This window comes from Musa acuminata, chromosome BXJ3-6, assembly GCF_036884655.1.
Source record: "Musa acuminata AAA Group cultivar baxijiao chromosome BXJ3-6, Cavendish_Baxijiao_AAA, whole genome shotgun sequence".
NCBI lineage: Eukaryota > Viridiplantae > Streptophyta > Magnoliopsida > Zingiberales > Musaceae > Musa > Musa acuminata.
In genome coordinates this window covers 8,579,820-8,596,563 of record NC_088354.1, presented here as the reverse complement: position 1 = coordinate 8,596,563, position 16,744 = coordinate 8,579,820, and the positions used below count along the sequence as shown (strand labels likewise).

The 16,744-nt window shown below is 50.2% G+C and overlaps 1 protein-coding gene across 3 annotated transcripts; it reads right to left on the bottom strand.

Moving 5' to 3' along the window:
• Positions 1–44: 44 nt before the first annotated feature.
• LOC108953164 (eukaryotic translation initiation factor 5A-like) lies at positions 45–16,264 on the bottom strand. 3 transcript variants are annotated; one of them, XM_065153843.1, is made up of 7 exons: positions 16,204–16,258; positions 15,488–15,573; positions 15,256–15,388; positions 13,711–13,833; positions 13,573–13,629; positions 13,408–13,482; positions 45–365 (listed from the first exon to the last, which is right to left on the bottom strand). In XM_065153843.1, the coding sequence occupies exons 3-7, from the start codon at positions 15,376–15,378 to the stop codon at positions 264–266; spliced, it is 480 nt and encodes a 159-aa protein (XP_065009915.1). In that variant the 5' UTR covers positions 15,379–15,388; positions 15,488–15,573; positions 16,204–16,258; the 3' UTR covers positions 45–263. The 3 variants fall into 3 exon arrangements, with proteins under 3 accessions (XP_065009915.1, XP_065009914.1, XP_065009913.1); XM_065153842.1 differs by lacking the exon at positions 45–365 and adding an exon at positions 12,193–12,623 and having other exon boundaries at positions 16,213–16,264; XM_065153841.1 differs by lacking the exon at positions 45–365 and adding an exon at positions 12,193–12,623.
• Positions 16,265–16,744: the final 480 nt, after the last annotated feature.

The following is a 16,744-nucleotide window of genomic DNA, read 5'->3' as shown; positions in this document are numbered from 1 at the left end:
AAGCTGCAATACTGATCGAACTCAATCCAAGAATTTAAATATCGATCTGATCTGATATTAATGTCGATAATCAATCAATATCAGTAACTGAAACGCCGTTGTCAGACTTAGCCAAACCCTGGCTACATCTACGGCACAGATATTAAAGCAAGGCAGCAGCCCACTAGGGACTTCAACAAAGAGTGACCATCCAACATTCTTTCGAGTCCCAGAGAATCTCTTGCATACTAAATAAGATTAACTTGGATTCATGAGGCCAAGAACTATTTGGGGCCAATGTCCTTGAGAGCACAGATCTGTTCTTCACCCATAGCAGACATCACAGTGACAACCAGATCTTTCCCCTCCGCAAATCCATCTTTGATCTGTCAGTGTATTCAAATGGCACAACATAAACAATCTGTCGAACTTTATGGAAATCCTCCTTTAGGATAACATATAAATAATTGGTTGACGTAGAACCAAGAAGGAATATACTTGAACACAATCTGCTTCAACTAAAAATGGTTTACATTACAAATAACATCCATCATCAATTGCGATGTAGGTTTCTAGGCTGTCACATTGGTTTAACATTTGGCTGCACCATGATGCATGCCAAATAAAATTTATCTAATAATCAGGACATTTGAGCAGAAATTTTAATTTCTTAAAAACTATATGTTTACATCTGAAAATGTACAAAAGACAAGGGACAAAATAAATTGCTCTAAATCATACAGAAACATGCAATCGTGCAGCAACTAATGAAAACCAAGTTAATTTACGTTATTAAACCTAATAATGCTATGAAAGCCTACATCAAATTATCTTTGCTTGGTTTCAGAAAAAATAAATCTCATTCAATGCAGACAACAAACCTTCTAAGAAAGCACGAAGAACAAAAAAAACCTCATATTAAACCTGTCAGGTCCTGAGACCCAAAAGAAAAAACTTAACACACAAGTTGGTCCTAGGTCAAGCGTATATAGTCTTGATATTCATATCAGCCTGACCCAACCTAACCCTCTCCCGACTCTAAGCATGTAAGCTAGCCATAGTGAAGCTGTTAGACAACTTGTACAGCTAATAGACCTCTAAGATCAGTATTGTTACTGCAAATAACTTTTTTAGCCGTGACCTTGGGGTCGACGTGGCTGGTTCAGGGGTCCGAACGGGTAGGATCAGGTGAGGCTCCTCTCGGGATCTCGGGGCGATCGATTACGGGGAATCGGGCTGAAATGCTTCGCGTCGCCGGGTCGGGTCGGCTTCGGTCGAGTACCTGCACACTGGTCGGGTCGGTGATTCGGCCCGACCCCTCCAACGATCAAGTCAGTGATGAAGAGGGGAGTCTTAGGTGAAATCGTGTGTTTGTCTGCCTACCTTGCCCGCTTGGAGCCCAAGGGTATTTATAGGTGAGTTCGATGTTACCTGACGCGCCATCCTGCCGGGGCAGGGCCGTGCACCTGATCGCGTCCGTTGTCGTCGTGGGCATTGCGTGGAAGGCCGAGTCGCCGCAGGGTATGGCGAGCCTTGGTCGACGCCTTTCCCTGCCTTGTCCGGTCGTGCGGGGTCAGTATGATGGGGTTGTCTGGGTACGATCAGTGAGGGTGCACGTTACGTTGGTGTTAATGCTCGTCCCTTGGTGCAGTGTGCCGTTCGGGAGTGGCTGACGTTGGGTGGTGTTACGTCAAATCTAGTGCGTCATGTCCTATTTGTCTTTACCCCTATCATATTCCCCCCCCCCCCCCCCCCCGAAAGGAGCTATGCGTCGGTTTTTGCATGTAGGGGGTCCGATGCATGGCTGCTGCCTTCTGGTGCATTGGCCACGCGAGTCCGAGGGGCACGCCGTCGATGGGCCGGTCGGGCAGGGTCGAACTCGGGGGTCACGGAGCCGACAAGGGCCGAGGAGCACGACGCAGGCGGGTTACCGCGCAGGTGTGGTCTCGGGAGGCGTGCAACCGAGGGCCGAGGAGCACGACGCAGGCGGGTTACCGCGCAGGCGTGGTCTCGGGAGGCGTGCGGCCGAGGGCCGAGGAGCACGACGCAGGCGGGTTACCGCGCAGGCGTGGTCTCGAGAGGCGTGCGGCCGAGGGCTGAGGAGCACGACGTAGGCGGGTTACCGCGCAGGCGTGGTCTCGGGAGGCGTGCAGTCGAGGGCCGAGGAGCACGACACAGGCGGGTTACCGCGCAGGTGTGGTCTCGGGAGGCGTGCGGCAGTGGGCTCTGCTTTTAATTTTTGGCGGCGGTGGGGGTCGAAAAGTTACCGCATTTAATTTTATCCTCAAAAAGGGTGAGTTGGCCTGTCGTCGAGGTCGAGGCGTCTGGCTGCTGCCGCTTCAGCGGGGTCGCCACGTCAGTGCTTCATTAAGGCGGAGGGCCTTTGGGTGTCTCCCGATGCGACGCAACGGTTGCGCACGTGCGTGGGTGAGCTGTTGCCCGCTCTTGGAAGGCGAAGGGGCCTTGATTCTGGCGGGACATCACCTTTAAATAGCGGACGCCGAAACTTGCCTCTATCTTCTGCTGCAGCGTTTCCTCCTTCGAGTTCTGCTGTTGCCTCCCCAATTCTCTTCCCGGCCCCCTGCGTAGTTTTTCCCTCCTCCTAAGGTCAGTTGAGATATCGTCCTCTTCTCCTTCTTCCTCCTCTCCATCCTCTTCTCCTTCCCCTATCCTCGGGGCTGGGGAGGGGAACCATGCTTCGTCCCCCGTTGAATCTTCTGACGAGGAAGCAGCACGAGCCCTCGAAGCTTTGAAGTGGCCGCACGACCTGGACTCCGTCGTGAGCGGGCCTTCGTTGGAAGGACTCCGGGATCGTTACCATATCCCGGAGGATCACATCCTCAGTGCCCCCGAGCCGGGGCAGCGGGCGTACGATCCCGTCCCGAAGGGCTTCGCCCTATCCCTTGACGCCCTGGAAGCGGGCTTGCGCTTTCCTCTCCATCCCCTCATCGTATCTTGCCTGTCCTTTTGGCGGATTTCGCCGTCCCAGGTGACACCAAACTCTTGGCGTTACCTAGTGGCATTCCTAGGGGAATGTCATTATGCCGACATCGCCCCTACCCTCGATCTCTTTCTCTCTTTGTACCGCCTTTGCAAGAGCTCGGGGGGCTATTTCCTGTCGGCCCGAACGGGCTTTCGTGTCGGGGGGGCCCCTTCCAACAACAAGGGGTGGAAGGGGAGGTTTTTCTATATCAGCCGTGCGCAGGACTGGGGCTTCGGGGTCCGATGGTCCGCGAGGGCGATCGATAACACCACCCCCTGTTTGGGCGATGCGGAGCGCCAAGCTCTGGGGAGGCTCAGAGAGATCCTCCCTAGGTCGCAGGCCATCCGGACCATGACCGAACAATGGCTGGTCGAGGCGGGCCTTAGCCCGATGCCTCTGGGTACGTTTAACGGCGTTTGGACTGGGGTTTTAGTGTAGCTGATTTTTAGTACTGACCTGTTCCATCTTTTGCAGAAATGGTGAAGCTCCGGTCGTTCCTGGAGGTTCAAGCGTCGCAACCCCCTCTTCCCTCTCCGCCGGCCGACCCGGAACCTTCTCTCCCGACTCAGCCAACCGACCCGCAACCCGGCATAGAGGCCGCCCCGCTGGAGGTTGAGGCTGGGCGCCCTTTGAAGAAGGCGAAGACAACCCCGTCGAGGGGTCCTGAGGCGGGCCACCGCCGCGGCGGGCCACCGCCGCGGCGGGGCCGGACCTAGCCGACGGGTAACTGGGAAAGGCCCGCGCCCCGTCTCCGTGCGCGACCTGTGCCGACTCCCAGCCGGAGATGGGGAGCTGTTCCTGACGCGGCTGGCGAGCGAGATCCCGCTCGCTGAGTCCGGCGAACCCTTGGTGGCGCGTTGGGAAGGCCTGTCCCGAGGGTACAGGGTGTGGGCCAGAGGAGATCCCTCCGCAGCGTTTCTCCGAGGCGCGCTCCATCCCGACATGGCTCGGGATCTGTACATTCTTCCTTCGGATGCGCTGCTCAATAAGTCCGCCCAGTCTTTGGTCTGGGTACGTTTCCGTTTTCTGGGTTTGTCTGTCCGACGCCGGCTTTCTTGACCCGATCTTCCTCGTGCAGGGGCTCCACTATGCGACGACCCTGATGGACAGGGTGCGCGACGTCGGCCGGGTCATCGGGGGCCTTGCCAACCGCAATGCCGAGCTCGTCCGCCAGGTCGAGGAGGTTCGAGCCGGAGCTGGTCCGGAGGCCGTGGCGGCTGCCGAGCAGCGGGCGGCGGATCTGGAAGCGGAGGCGGCACGCCTCCGATCGGAGCTCGAGGCCTCCAAGAAGGTGAACGAGGGGCTCCAAAAGACAATAAGGGTGGAGCGGACTGAGCTCCGCCTGGTGAAGACGGAGGCGAGCGCCCTCAGCAAGAAGCTGGAGGAGGCGAAGGCCGAAGCAAGGACGGCCTCGGAGACACTGGCGGAGGAGGCCCGGCTTCGACCCGTAAAAGACAAGGAGCTCCTCGAGGCCTACAAGAAATCGGAGGGGTTCAAGCTCAGGCTGACGCGGACGGGGCGGGTATCCTTCGAGTACGGTTACCGTATCGCCACGTCCCGCTTCTGCGCTCGCCACCCTGGTCTTGAGGTGGAGGAGAACCCCTTCGCTCCTCACCTCGAGGACCAGGGGGTGGACATGCCCGAGGAGGTCCCCTTCGACGACCGCCTGGAGGAGCCCGGGCAATGAAGAAAGGAGTCCTGTATTTTATTTTGCTAGTCGGTCGGTTTTTTGTAAGTCGGGTCCTGTATTTTGGCTTGCTTTCTTCAATGAAAAGAAAGACTTTTCTCCTTCCGCTTTATCGTCTCCCTCTTTTTTTCCTAGGCGAAAGCTTCCGCTTTTGGGAGAAAGCTCTTCTTCTTTAAACGACAAAGCTTTTCTTCTTTTCAAACGAAAAACTTCTTAAGGTTTCCGACGTTCCAGGTTCTCGGCACAGGAGAACCGTCCATCGATGTGAGTCGGTAAGTACACGGTCGGACTACCTCCACGACCCGATAAGGTCCTTCCCATTTGGGGGCTAGCTTCCCCCTGGCTCGGGTCGGGTTGCTGACCTCGGCCTTTCGGAGGACCAGGTCGCCTAACTTTATCGGTCGATGTCGTACCTTCCTGTTGTAGACCCTTTCGACGGCTCTCTAGTAAGAGAGGGTCTTCAGGTGCGCGTTCGCACGTCGTTTCTCGAGCATGTCGAGGTTGGCGCGAAGTCCCTCGTTTGAAACTTTCTCGACGAAGCTCCTCGTCCGGAGGGTGGAGATAGTCATCTCGGGTGGAAGGACAGCTTCGGTTCCGAACGTCAGGCTGTACGGGGACTCTCCAGTTGCTGTCTTGGGAGTGGTGTGTAATGACCATAGGACGCTAAGGAGTTCGTCGGTCCAGGCCGATCGGGCCGCGGACACCCTTCTTTTGAGTCCGTCCAAGATGGATCGATTGGTCACCTCTGCCAGTCCGTTTGTCTGAGGGTGTGCCACCGAGCTGAACCTTAGTTGGATGTCATGACTTGCGCAGAACTCCCTGAACCTCCTGCCAGCGAACTGAGGTCCGTTATCCGTAATAATGGCCTTGGGCAGCCCGAACCGAGTCACTAGGTTTCTCCACACGAACTTCTCCATTTGGTGTTCCGTGATTGTCGCCAACGGCTCGGCCTCGACCCATTTTGTGAAGTAATCTACTCCCACGATGATGTACTTCCGCTGCCCCGAGGCCGGCGGGAAAGGGCCGAGAAGGTCTAACCCCCACTACGCGAATGGCCATGCGCACGCGACGGGGCTGAGAGGGACCGCGGGCTGTCGGGGTGCGCGGGCGTGCTTTTGACACGAGCCGCAGCGCTGCGCGTAAGCTTTTGCGTCCCGGCACATGCTCGACTAGTAGTACCCATGGCGAAGCAATTTGTGCGCCAAGGTTCATCCACCGCTGTGCTCTCCGCAGACCCCCTCGTGGACTTCGGCCAGGACCGTCTGGGCCTCATCTGGCTCTAGGCATCGTAAGAGGGGGTAAGTGAAGGACCGCCTATAGAGCCGGCCACCTTCTTCAGCGTACCACGCGTGTGTACAACGCAGTCGCCGAGCCGCAACTTCGTCGTGGGGGAGGGTCTCGTCCCGCTTGAAGCGCAGCAGCTCCTGTACCCACGTGATCGGGGCATTGCCGGGGGCTGTAGTCGCTACTTCGATGGCTCGGGCAGGAAGCTCCTCGATCTTTGGGCATGTTTTGCATGTCGGCTTCGACGCCAGCTTAGCTAGCACGTCGGCCCGCTCATTCTCCTCCCTCGGAACATTGGATAACGTGAAATAAGGGAACTTAGCAGTCAGGTCCCTTACCTGCGCCAGGTATTTCGCCATGGTTGGGTCTCGAGCCTCATATCCACCGCTGAGCTGCTCGGCCACAAGCTGTGAGTCAGTGAGGACGTGTATAGCGGTCACCTGCATCTCGAGGGCCAGTCTGAGTCATGCTAGGAGCGCCTCGTATTCCGCTTCGTTGTTAGTGGCCTTGAACTCGAAGCGGAGGGAGCGCTCGAACGAGCGGCCGTCGGGGGCGAGCAGAACCAGTCCCGCGTCGGCGCCCTTTGAGCTGGATGAGCCATCCACGTGTAGGATCCAAGCTTCGGGAGGCTGCTCCAGATCTTCGTTTGTCGCCTGAGTTAGCTCCGCGATGAAGTCGGCCACCGCCTGGGCTTTGATGGCGGTCCTAGGCACGTATCTTATTTCATGCTCGCCTAGCTCCACTGCCCATTTGAGGAGCCGACCTGCAACATCGAATTTAGATAAAACCTGCCGAAGGGGTTGGTCGGTGATGACTTCCACCGGGTGAGCCTGGAAGTAGGGGCGCAACTTCCGAGCTGACAGCACCAGGGCGAGCGCGAGTTTCTCTATTGGCGGGTAACGCCCCTCGGCTCCGCTCAGGGTGTGGCTGACGTAGTAGATCGGAAGTTGTTCGCCCGAGCTTTCTTTGATCAGGACGGAACTGACTGCATGGGGGGAGGCCGCTAGATAGAGGCACAGCTTTTCGCCGGGAGAAAGAGAGGCGAGCCGGGGGAGGTTTGCCAGGCGTTGCTTCACCTGTTTGAAGGCTTCTTCGCACTCCGTCGTCCACCGGAAGGTTTTCGGGTTCTTGAGCGCCCTGAAGAAGGGGAGGCAGTGATCGCCCGACCGGGCAAGGAAACGGGACAAGGCAACAATCCTTCCGTTCAGTCGCTGCAGGTCTTTGATCGTCCGAGGTGACTGCATGTTGATGATCGCTCGGACCTTCTCCGGGTTGGCGTCAATTCCTCTTTCATGTATGATGAACCCGAGGAATTTCCCGGAGGTGACACCGAAGGCGCATTTCGTGGGGTTGAGTCGCATGCCGAACCTGCGTAGCGTGTCGAACGCCTCGGTCAGGTCGGCAATGTGGGCTTCGGCCTCTTGGCTTTTCACGATCATGTCGTCCACGTATACTTCCATGTTCCTTCCGATTTGATGAGCGAACATCTTGTTTACCGTCCTCTGGTATGTGGCCCTGGCGTTCTTCAACCCAAACGACATGACCTTGTAGAAGTACACCCCTTGGTCGGTGAGGAAGGCCGTGTGCTCCCTGTCTTCGGGCGCCATCCTGATCTGGTTGTATCCCGAATAGGCGTCCATGAAAGAGAGGCGCGCGTGTCCGGCCGTTGCGTCGACCAACTGGTCGATCCTTGAGAGGGGGTAGCAATCTTTCGGGCAGGCATTGTTGAGACTAGTATAGTCAACGCACATCCTCCAGCTTTCATTTTGTTTTTTCACTAGGACTAAATTGGACAGCCATTGAGGATACCTGGCTTCCTCTATGAAGCCTGCTGCTAAGAGACGGGTCACCTTCTCTCGTAAGGCCTGCTGCCGATCAGGGGCTTGCCGCCTGGGCCTTTGCTTTACCGGACGAGCGTTAGGTGGGATGTTGAGATGGTGCTGTGCAACTCCTGGGTCGACGCCCGTCATATCAGATGGGGACCAGGCGAAGATGTCGGCATTTTCCCGTAGGAGGCCGACGAGCTGCTCTCGTTCCTGTTCGGGTAGTTCCGAGCCCACTTTGACCGTCCGGTCGGGTCGGGCTTCTTGTAATGGCACATCTACGGTGGGCCCTTTCGGCTCGGGATTAGGGGCCGGCCTTTTTGTTTCCCGCGGGTCCTCCAGTGGTGGCTCGACCCTGGTCCTCTTGTGTAGTGAAATGGCGGTTAGGTAGCACCGCCTGGACTCTCGGGGGCTTCCAGTAACTTCTCCGACCCCAGCGTGAGTCGGGAACTTAATGGTTTGGTAGTAGGTCGAGACGACGACTCTGACCTTATTGAGGGTCGGCCGTCCCAGTATGGCATTGTAGGCCGTAGGAAGGTCGACCACCAAAAAGGTGGTCATTATCGTCTTTGACCTTGGCGGGGTCCCTAGGGTTAAGGGCAGAGTAATGGCCCCCAGAGGTGATATCGAATCTCCCGTGAACCCGGCGAGCGCTGAACCCATCGGGCGCATGCTCTCCTTAGCTAAGCCGAGTTTCTGGAAGGCGTCAAAGTAGAGTATGTCGGCCGAACTCCCCGTGTCGACCATGATCCTCTTTACCTGCGCGTTGGCCACCCTTGCTGATATCATGAGGGCGTCGTCGTGCTCGGGCTGCCTGGATACCCCGGTCGGGAAGGTGATTTCGGGCTCGGGCCCGTGTCCAGGGGTCACATCAGGAGCGGCTCGGGCGTACGCCTTTCTTCCTGACATGGAGCCCCCTCCTGATGCGGGGCCGCCAGCGATTACGTCGATGTGTCTCTCAACGGGGCCCCCGGGGTGAGGTGATGGCTCTTTATCCGGCAGATGGTAGTGGCCGAGATGCCCTCAGCGGATGAGCTCCTCGATCTGCCTTTTTAGCTCACGACACTACTCGGTGTCGTGCCCATGCTGCCGATGGAATCGGCAGTATTTTGAGCGGTCCGTGAGTTCTCGCGGGCTCCTCATCGGGTGGGGCTCCTTGAGTAGTCCCTTCCCCTTCTCATGGAGAAATATTTCTGTCCGTGAAGAATTCAAGGCGGGGAGAGGAGGTCTTGGGTCGGACCTATCCAACTTGCGACGGGAGGCGGCGGACTGCTGTTGTCGAGGTGGCTCCGCCTTGACTTTTTTGTGCTCTTCCCGCTTCCCAGCCATCCATGTCTCCGCGGCGATAAACTGGCCAGCACGCTGAATCATTTCGGGGACCGCGGCAGGGGGTCGCTCCACGAGAGACCAGAAGAACCGGGAGGGCCGCAGGCCTGTCATGAATGCCTGCATCAGTAGAGAGGGGTGAGCATCCGATAGTCCGCGGATTTGCGTCGTAAAGCGGTTCACAAAATGGGAGAGGGGCTCGCCCTCCCTCTGATTGAGTCCGAGGAGTAATGCTACGGACGGTTTTGGTCGAGCGTAAGCCAGGAAGCTAAGCTTGAAGTCTTTGGCGAGTTGGTCGAAGGAGGCGACGGTCCCGACCTTTAGACTGCTATACCATGCACGGGCCGGCCCCCGTAGGGTTGTCGGGAACGCCTTGCACATCAAAGCATCGGAAGTCCCGTATAGCACCATCTGGGCGTGAAAAGCGGCCACGTGGTCCGCTGGGTCAGCGGCGCCGTCATACGCGTCCAGCGAGGGGAGGCGGAAATGTGACGGGATCGCCTGGTCTTGGATCTCGGGGGTGAACGGGGATCCTTGCTGCCCGTCCACCCCGAGCTCTCCTTTCGACTTACGGACTTCCTGTTGTACCTCGTCGAGTCTTTGACTGACGAGGCGTAGCTGGGCTCGTAGGGCGTTTGTAGAGTCGGCCGACGGAGCCTTGCGCTCGGGGCGGCTCGCCGTGTCTTCTGCCTCCCGGCTCCCGGGCCGAGTTATTGGATTCTGAGGCGAGCCAGGGAGCCTGGAAAGAGGTATGTGAGTGCGGACGAGGGTTTCCTGTTGCTGTGAAGGGTGAGCCACGTGCGGAGTGGTTCGCTGCGAGACAATCGGGATGATGGTCTGCACCATGCTCGTCAGGGCTCGGACTTGATGAGCGAGGTCGTGAAAGGCCTCGGGAGACACCGGCGACGGGCCAGCGGGTGCGCCGTCGGGAGGTGACAAGCCTGGGTCATTGAACAATTGCCAGTAACGCTCTGACGCCGCTGCGGGGCGTTTGTCACGGGCTCCATCGTGCGGGGGGTGTTCCCCCGGGGTGGGGAGCCCAACGGCTGGGGGCTCGCCAAAGTGGATTCGCTGATCGCTTGACATTCGGACACCCTCCTTCTAGCGCCAATTTGTTACTGCAAATAACTTTTTTAGCCGTGACCTTGGGGTCGACGCGGCTGGTTCAGGGGTCCGAACGGGTAGGATCAGGTGAGGCTCCTCTCGGGATCTCGGGGCGGTCGATTACGAGGAATCGGGCTGAAATGCTTCGCGTCGCCGGGTCGGGTCGGCTTCGGTCGAGTACCTGCACACTGGTCGGGTCGGTGATTCGGCCCGACCCCTCCAACGATCAAGTCAGTGATGAAGAGGGGAGTCTTAGGTGAAATCGTGTGTTTGTCTGCCTACCTTGCCCGCTTGGAGCCCAAGGGTATTTATAGGTGAGTTCGATGTTACCTGACGCGCCATCCTGCCGGGGCAGGGCCGTGCACCTGATCGCGTCCGTTGTCGTCGTGGGCGTTGCGTGGAAGGCCGAGTCGCCACAGGGTATGGCGAGCCTTGGTCGACGCCTTTCCCTGCCTTGTCCGGTCGTGCGGGGTCAGTATGATGAGATCGTCCGGGTACGGTCAGTGAGGGTGCACGTTACGTTGGTGTTAATGCTCGTCCCTTGGTGCAGTGTGCCGTTCGGGAGTGGCTGACGTTGGGTGGTGTTACGTCAAATCTGATGCGTCATGTCCTATTTGTCTTTACCCCTATCAAGTATCACATTAACATTCAACATCAAATACTGGTTATACAAGAAGAAATGATAAAAAGTAAAAAAAAAAAAAGGTAATATCAATCCTTGGGAAAATTCCAAAGGCAACAAAGCACAGTCGCATACTAACTGTGCAAGTATCAGTCTGGCGAATCCACATAATTGAGACACATTTTGTACTAAATGTGATCGGCTTTATAATCTAAAGCGATTAAAATCACTTTTGGACCACTCTAGTCCTAATTAACAATCTTAATACATACCATGTTAACTGAGAATTGACACTCGATCAGAAGGACCCAACTCACAACCAAAACCTAATGAAACTTGGAGTTAAGATCCTAAAGATTAGGTATGGGACAAAGATTGAACCCATCAGGAATTTAGGGCAAGTCACCACTGAATCTCTTTCTTATGGTTTGTCTTCATCTATCTTCTTCTTCCTTTTTTTTTTTTTTTTCTTTTGCTTATCTCCTTACAAAGTTCTTCAACCTTTTTCCCCTATAAACTAGTTAGGTCATAGAGTTATAGGCTTTGTGCAAATTTTCATTTGGTTCCTAACTAATTTTTGTTGACTAGCATACTGATTTTGTATTAGTTAACCTCCTAGCTAATCTTTATTTTGTTGTGTTCATCACATTGATCTACTTTGGACAAAGGTAGACCAAAGATAAACCAAAGAGAACAGTTTATCTGATCCAAATCCTATGTGACAACGAAATGGTAGGATCTGGGCCCAAATCAGGTTCTGGTTCGAGATAATCGGTAGTCCAGAATTGGCTCAACCAATACAACTAACACCATGGTACATTCAAATAGAGCTTGAAAATGAAATGTCAAGAATAAGAACTTACAAGGCTCATCAACAGCACAAAGTATATCCTTAAACTATAAAGAAATTTGCAGTAAGATGATATATAAAAGTTCCAGCATAAATATTTTATTTTTGGAGTCTTGTAGAATCCCCTGAGAACAAGTTCAATTTCATCAATCACAGACCTAAAGAAGTTGAGATAAAAACTAGATTGGTCAAATATCTGATCATTAACAGCATATTTTCCAGCATAAATATTTTAACAGGCATGCACAGACCAAAAGGTCAGCAGAAGAATATAAAGAGAGCCTTGCTGCATTGCAAACATCATGAAGAAAACAAAAATAGATGATACCCATCAGCATTAGCAAATCAAATAGCACAGAGAATTTCTGTAACTCCCATGCAGGAATAAATCTCTAATTATCAACATGGTGTTTGTAGTACAAATGGAGCATGAAAAAAATCCAAAACAATGTAGAAGGTCCAGTTCTTCACCAAATACCATGAAGAGATTTATACCATATTTTGAGAGCGCTTATTATGAAAATGGATCAGTAATAAACAAAGCATCATTCCCCATAATAAAGAATGACATTTCTATAGAATTTATAACAAAAAGAATTACAGAGATATTTATGTAGGCTATAATACAGCACAATTTATCAGACAAAACTTCTCCTAATTGGCACCACCTGAAAATGATTTATTATAAGCTACACATTAGCAGGAGCCTCACACATCGGGCAGTCCTAGTGAGAGACTTCCTCTACGACAGATTTTGACTCTTATTATATTCATATCTCATCACTGAAAGGTGGTTCAGGTGCCAGGATCCGGATGATTTCACTGAAACACACTGCAACCAATAACCTAACTTCTTTGTCTTTATGCTGAAGTAAGTTAATTTGAGAAAGAGAATGGCTTAATGATCCTAATGCAATCTGTAAAGTAGAAGACTGATTCAACTTCGATAAAGCGTCTTCAGCCTCCTGCACAGGGAGAAGGGAAGGGTGAGAAAAATCAGAAAGTTAAAAGCTTCTGCAAAAAATATTACGGTGAAATCCGAAAACATCAAACTGGAAAAATAATAAACACAAGATCCTTTCACCTAATGTTAAATTGTCAACTACCAAATCGAGAAAAGTGCAGCAAGGTAGCAATAATTTATAAAAAACAGGAATAATTGCACTCCGGTCAACTACATGTTTCCAGTAGATGTACAAACTAGTGGTTTAATCTTAATAGCCGAGGGAAAAGGGAACAAGCAAAAAATAGACGAGCAACTTGTACCAGTTCCAAAATGACCCCGTTGGCATTCCGACAAACACATAGCAATCATTCGAGAAAGTGCATGCAAGAAGCAAAACCATACCTCACGATTCAAAAGAAAAGGAGATGATAACTCATAATTGGACAGAGATATTTACATTAAAAACGGAACTCTTCTGACTATAGGAGGTGGGAGTATCACCAAGCATGCACTTAATCATGTCATTGATATACACGATTAACATAATGATTGAAGTTTAACTCAATGTAATGTCATATGATATACACAATTAACATTATGAATAACAATTAACTTAATATCTCCGCCATCAAATGATTGTCTCTAGAACACAATTTGATTTCTGTTAAAACCATTTGCTACTTCTTCCTCAAACCTTCACTCTCTTTAAAACAGAAATGCAGTTCAAGCACATTTATAGCCCAAATTTCTTCAGGTTTTGTAAGGTAAAAGAATTGGCAGAAATAAAAATCTTCATGACAAACCTGAGCTAGCAAAGTTTCATCAGTTGGAAGCCTCAGATCATCTTTCGTGTTGCCATTTTCAGTCAGAAGGCTCACCTACAATGTGCAACCAAATGTCAATTAAATGTTAATTGCAAAACCCATCAATCAACTGAGAGAAACATCGTATAAATCATCAAAACATACAAAACCATCTTCAGATATGTCAATGAGCTGATAATCAGTTCGAGTAACATGAGGAACCTGCAGATAAACCAAAAAATATTCAAATATACATTACAAATCGAAGTAGAACTTTTCAAAATAAAATAATGGAGAACGAACATCACAGTTGTGAGAAGATGGCACAATATCCTCAAGCTTCTTTGTGTTAAAGATGTCTATGCCAACAAAGTGACATTTTGCATGGCCATGTTTCCCAGTCTTGGATGTTGAAACTTCAACAACCTAAAAGATAATGAGAAAACAAAACATAGTACAATCATAAGAATAATACAGGTGCACCATTATAAAGCCATAAATCGTATACATGATGTGCATTTTAGATTGCTACAAAGATGATATTTAGAGCAAAATAATTCTTAAAGGATGTAGGCTTCCAGAAAATCCAAAGAAAAACATTTGAACCTAACAATATAAAATGTGAACATCAATCAGCACGGCAAGAACAAAACGGATATTCCAATAATCAAGAATGAGGGTCGCATACCATTTCTGAAAATCAAGAATCCAAACCACAACTTGCTGCTATCTAAAATATCAAATGAAAGTTGGCAACTGTAAAAATAAAAGTTCCAGCTTGTGGCTATGTTCTTTTCTTGTCTATTAAGCAGAAGACAAATTAATTTCCGAGTTTCTTCACACATCCATTTTGAAGCTTAAGGACAGCGTTAATCATAAAGACATAACATGAAACGAGGTACCCTACATAAGTTTCTGCATATACAAAAAAAGTTTTTCCGCCAGTTGCATTCGGAACTAGTAGATAGTATTTACTAGTAAATAGGATTGCCATACCGACCCGTACCGCCCGGTACGAGCGGTACGTACCGGTCCGATGATATATCGGTACGCGGACCGCCCGTTACCGGATGGAACGAATAATAATAATAATATAATATATATATATATATATATATATATATATATTAATAATTTAAATAAAATCGAGGCGACGTCGCGTCGCCTCGGCGATGTCACCGAGGCGACACGACGTCGCCGAGGCGACACAGCGCCTTTCTCGGCGACGTCGCCTTTTTCGGCGACGTCGCTATATATATATATATATATATATATATATATAATTTAAATAAACGTCGCCTCGGCGACGTCGCCCCGTGTGGGGAAGGAAAAGGCGACGTCGCCGAGGCGATGCGACGTCGGCCAATAAAAGAATAAAAAAAATATTATATATATATATATACATATATCGCTCGGTATACCGAGTGGTATACCGTTCCGTACCGTACCGAGATATCAGATCGCATAACCGAAATTCTTACTATTCTTAGCGGCTATATATGAGATCTCCATCAATCATCTACTAGCAGCAATCGGTAGGCACATGACTATAAGAAATGAACCAAACTCATCAATATGTAGCAGCACGATCAAAATCCTAATTAACCAAGAAACGTATAACGACATGAAGCAGATAAAGGTACACCAAAACATCTGCATTGATCATAAAGATGACGAATAATCAGACGAATATACCGGACAAATCAAACACAAAACAAGTGCAAAAAGATACGAGAAAACATGACTTTCAAGGAATGCAAGAAAAACTAACAGAGACAAGAAACCTAGATTTCATGGTATACATAAAAAAAGAAAGAAAATCAGAGATCAAACTGGTGAACAAGAAACCTTGCAGGCCCTCCCTTTGATGACGATGTATCCGTTCTTACGGATCGTCCCGGCCTGTTGGGGGTAGGTCTTGGACGCCCCAGCATCGGCCTTGGACTCGAAATGATGTTCTTCATCCGACATGACATGATCACTGATTCAAAGGAACACAGAAACAGCGATCAGAACACGATCCGAGAAGACGATGAGAGCGAGGCAAGAGGACCGTGAAATGTAATCAAGGGTTTCGTACCTGGTTGTTGTGGCAGACGATGAGTAACAGGATCCCCAGGGATGGAGGTTTCTTTCTTGCCATAAATCCCTCTAAAATGTTGTCGCCTGCTAGTCACAATAGCCGTGGGATTATTGGACATCACACGTGGACGGTCAACACGGAGAGGAACGATGAAGGCTGTTACTCATATTTTGTACGAGAAAATATTTTCTTTAAAGCCATTATACGCCCACGTGAGATCCTCCACATGTGGGGCCATACCAGCCACCACTCACAAGGCAGGTAGGACGCACAATGGTGGTCCAATAGTAACACGAAACTACTAGTCGTCAGCCGTTAATTTGAATTTAAGATTATATCTAATAATTTTTTTTTAAAATTTAGAAATATTTTAAAAAATAAATTAGGATTATAAATAGTAAAATAAGGATTACAAATAGTGATCTCCTAAATTTATCTTATACCTATTCAATTTATCTGAAATCCAATTAAAAATATTTAATCCAATATAAATCGGTTGGATAATATTCCAAAAAATCCAACTAGTTTCATTCCCAAATCACATTAAAAATTACAAGTAAATTGTGCAAACTCAGCTAATTATATAGATACCCAACTTCATCCAGAATTCGATTAAAGCAACTCTGAACTCAGAATAAACAAATCAAAAACTCAAATACCCCCCCAAGAAAGAGGAAAAGGAAAAGCTTGACGAGAAGAAGAAGATAGCTCACCTTTCCTACCTGTTTAATGTCGGGCCAGGAATACTTTGCCACTTGAGGGAGTCACTCGTGGGGCTCCTGCTGCCTTCTTCCATCTCCAATCGCCTGCCATCACCACTTGATGAGTTAGTCAGGAACCCGCAAGCCAAGAATTTTCTTATCTAAATCTGATCATATAAAAGGGCACAAATATTCTATAACAAAATGATTATATATCATAAGCTATAAACATTAAATTTCTCTAAGCTAACCTTTCTGCTTATCATAAATCATATTCATTTAGATTTCAATGTTCGGCCATCGTGATTCATCAACCTGCAGAGTGAACCAGCTAGGATCATGAACTACTTCCTTGCTTTCATGGGAAACCTTCACAGATAATCTCAAATTTGTCATACATCCAAAAGCTTGTGGAACAGTCAGCTTAATATGAAAGCACACTACTAATGGCAACGAAATGTACATCCAAGGACAGGCAAACGAAATCTAATGTGGGAAAACACGCTATAATACAAGTACCATATGCATCTCTAGAAGACCACATACAATTGTC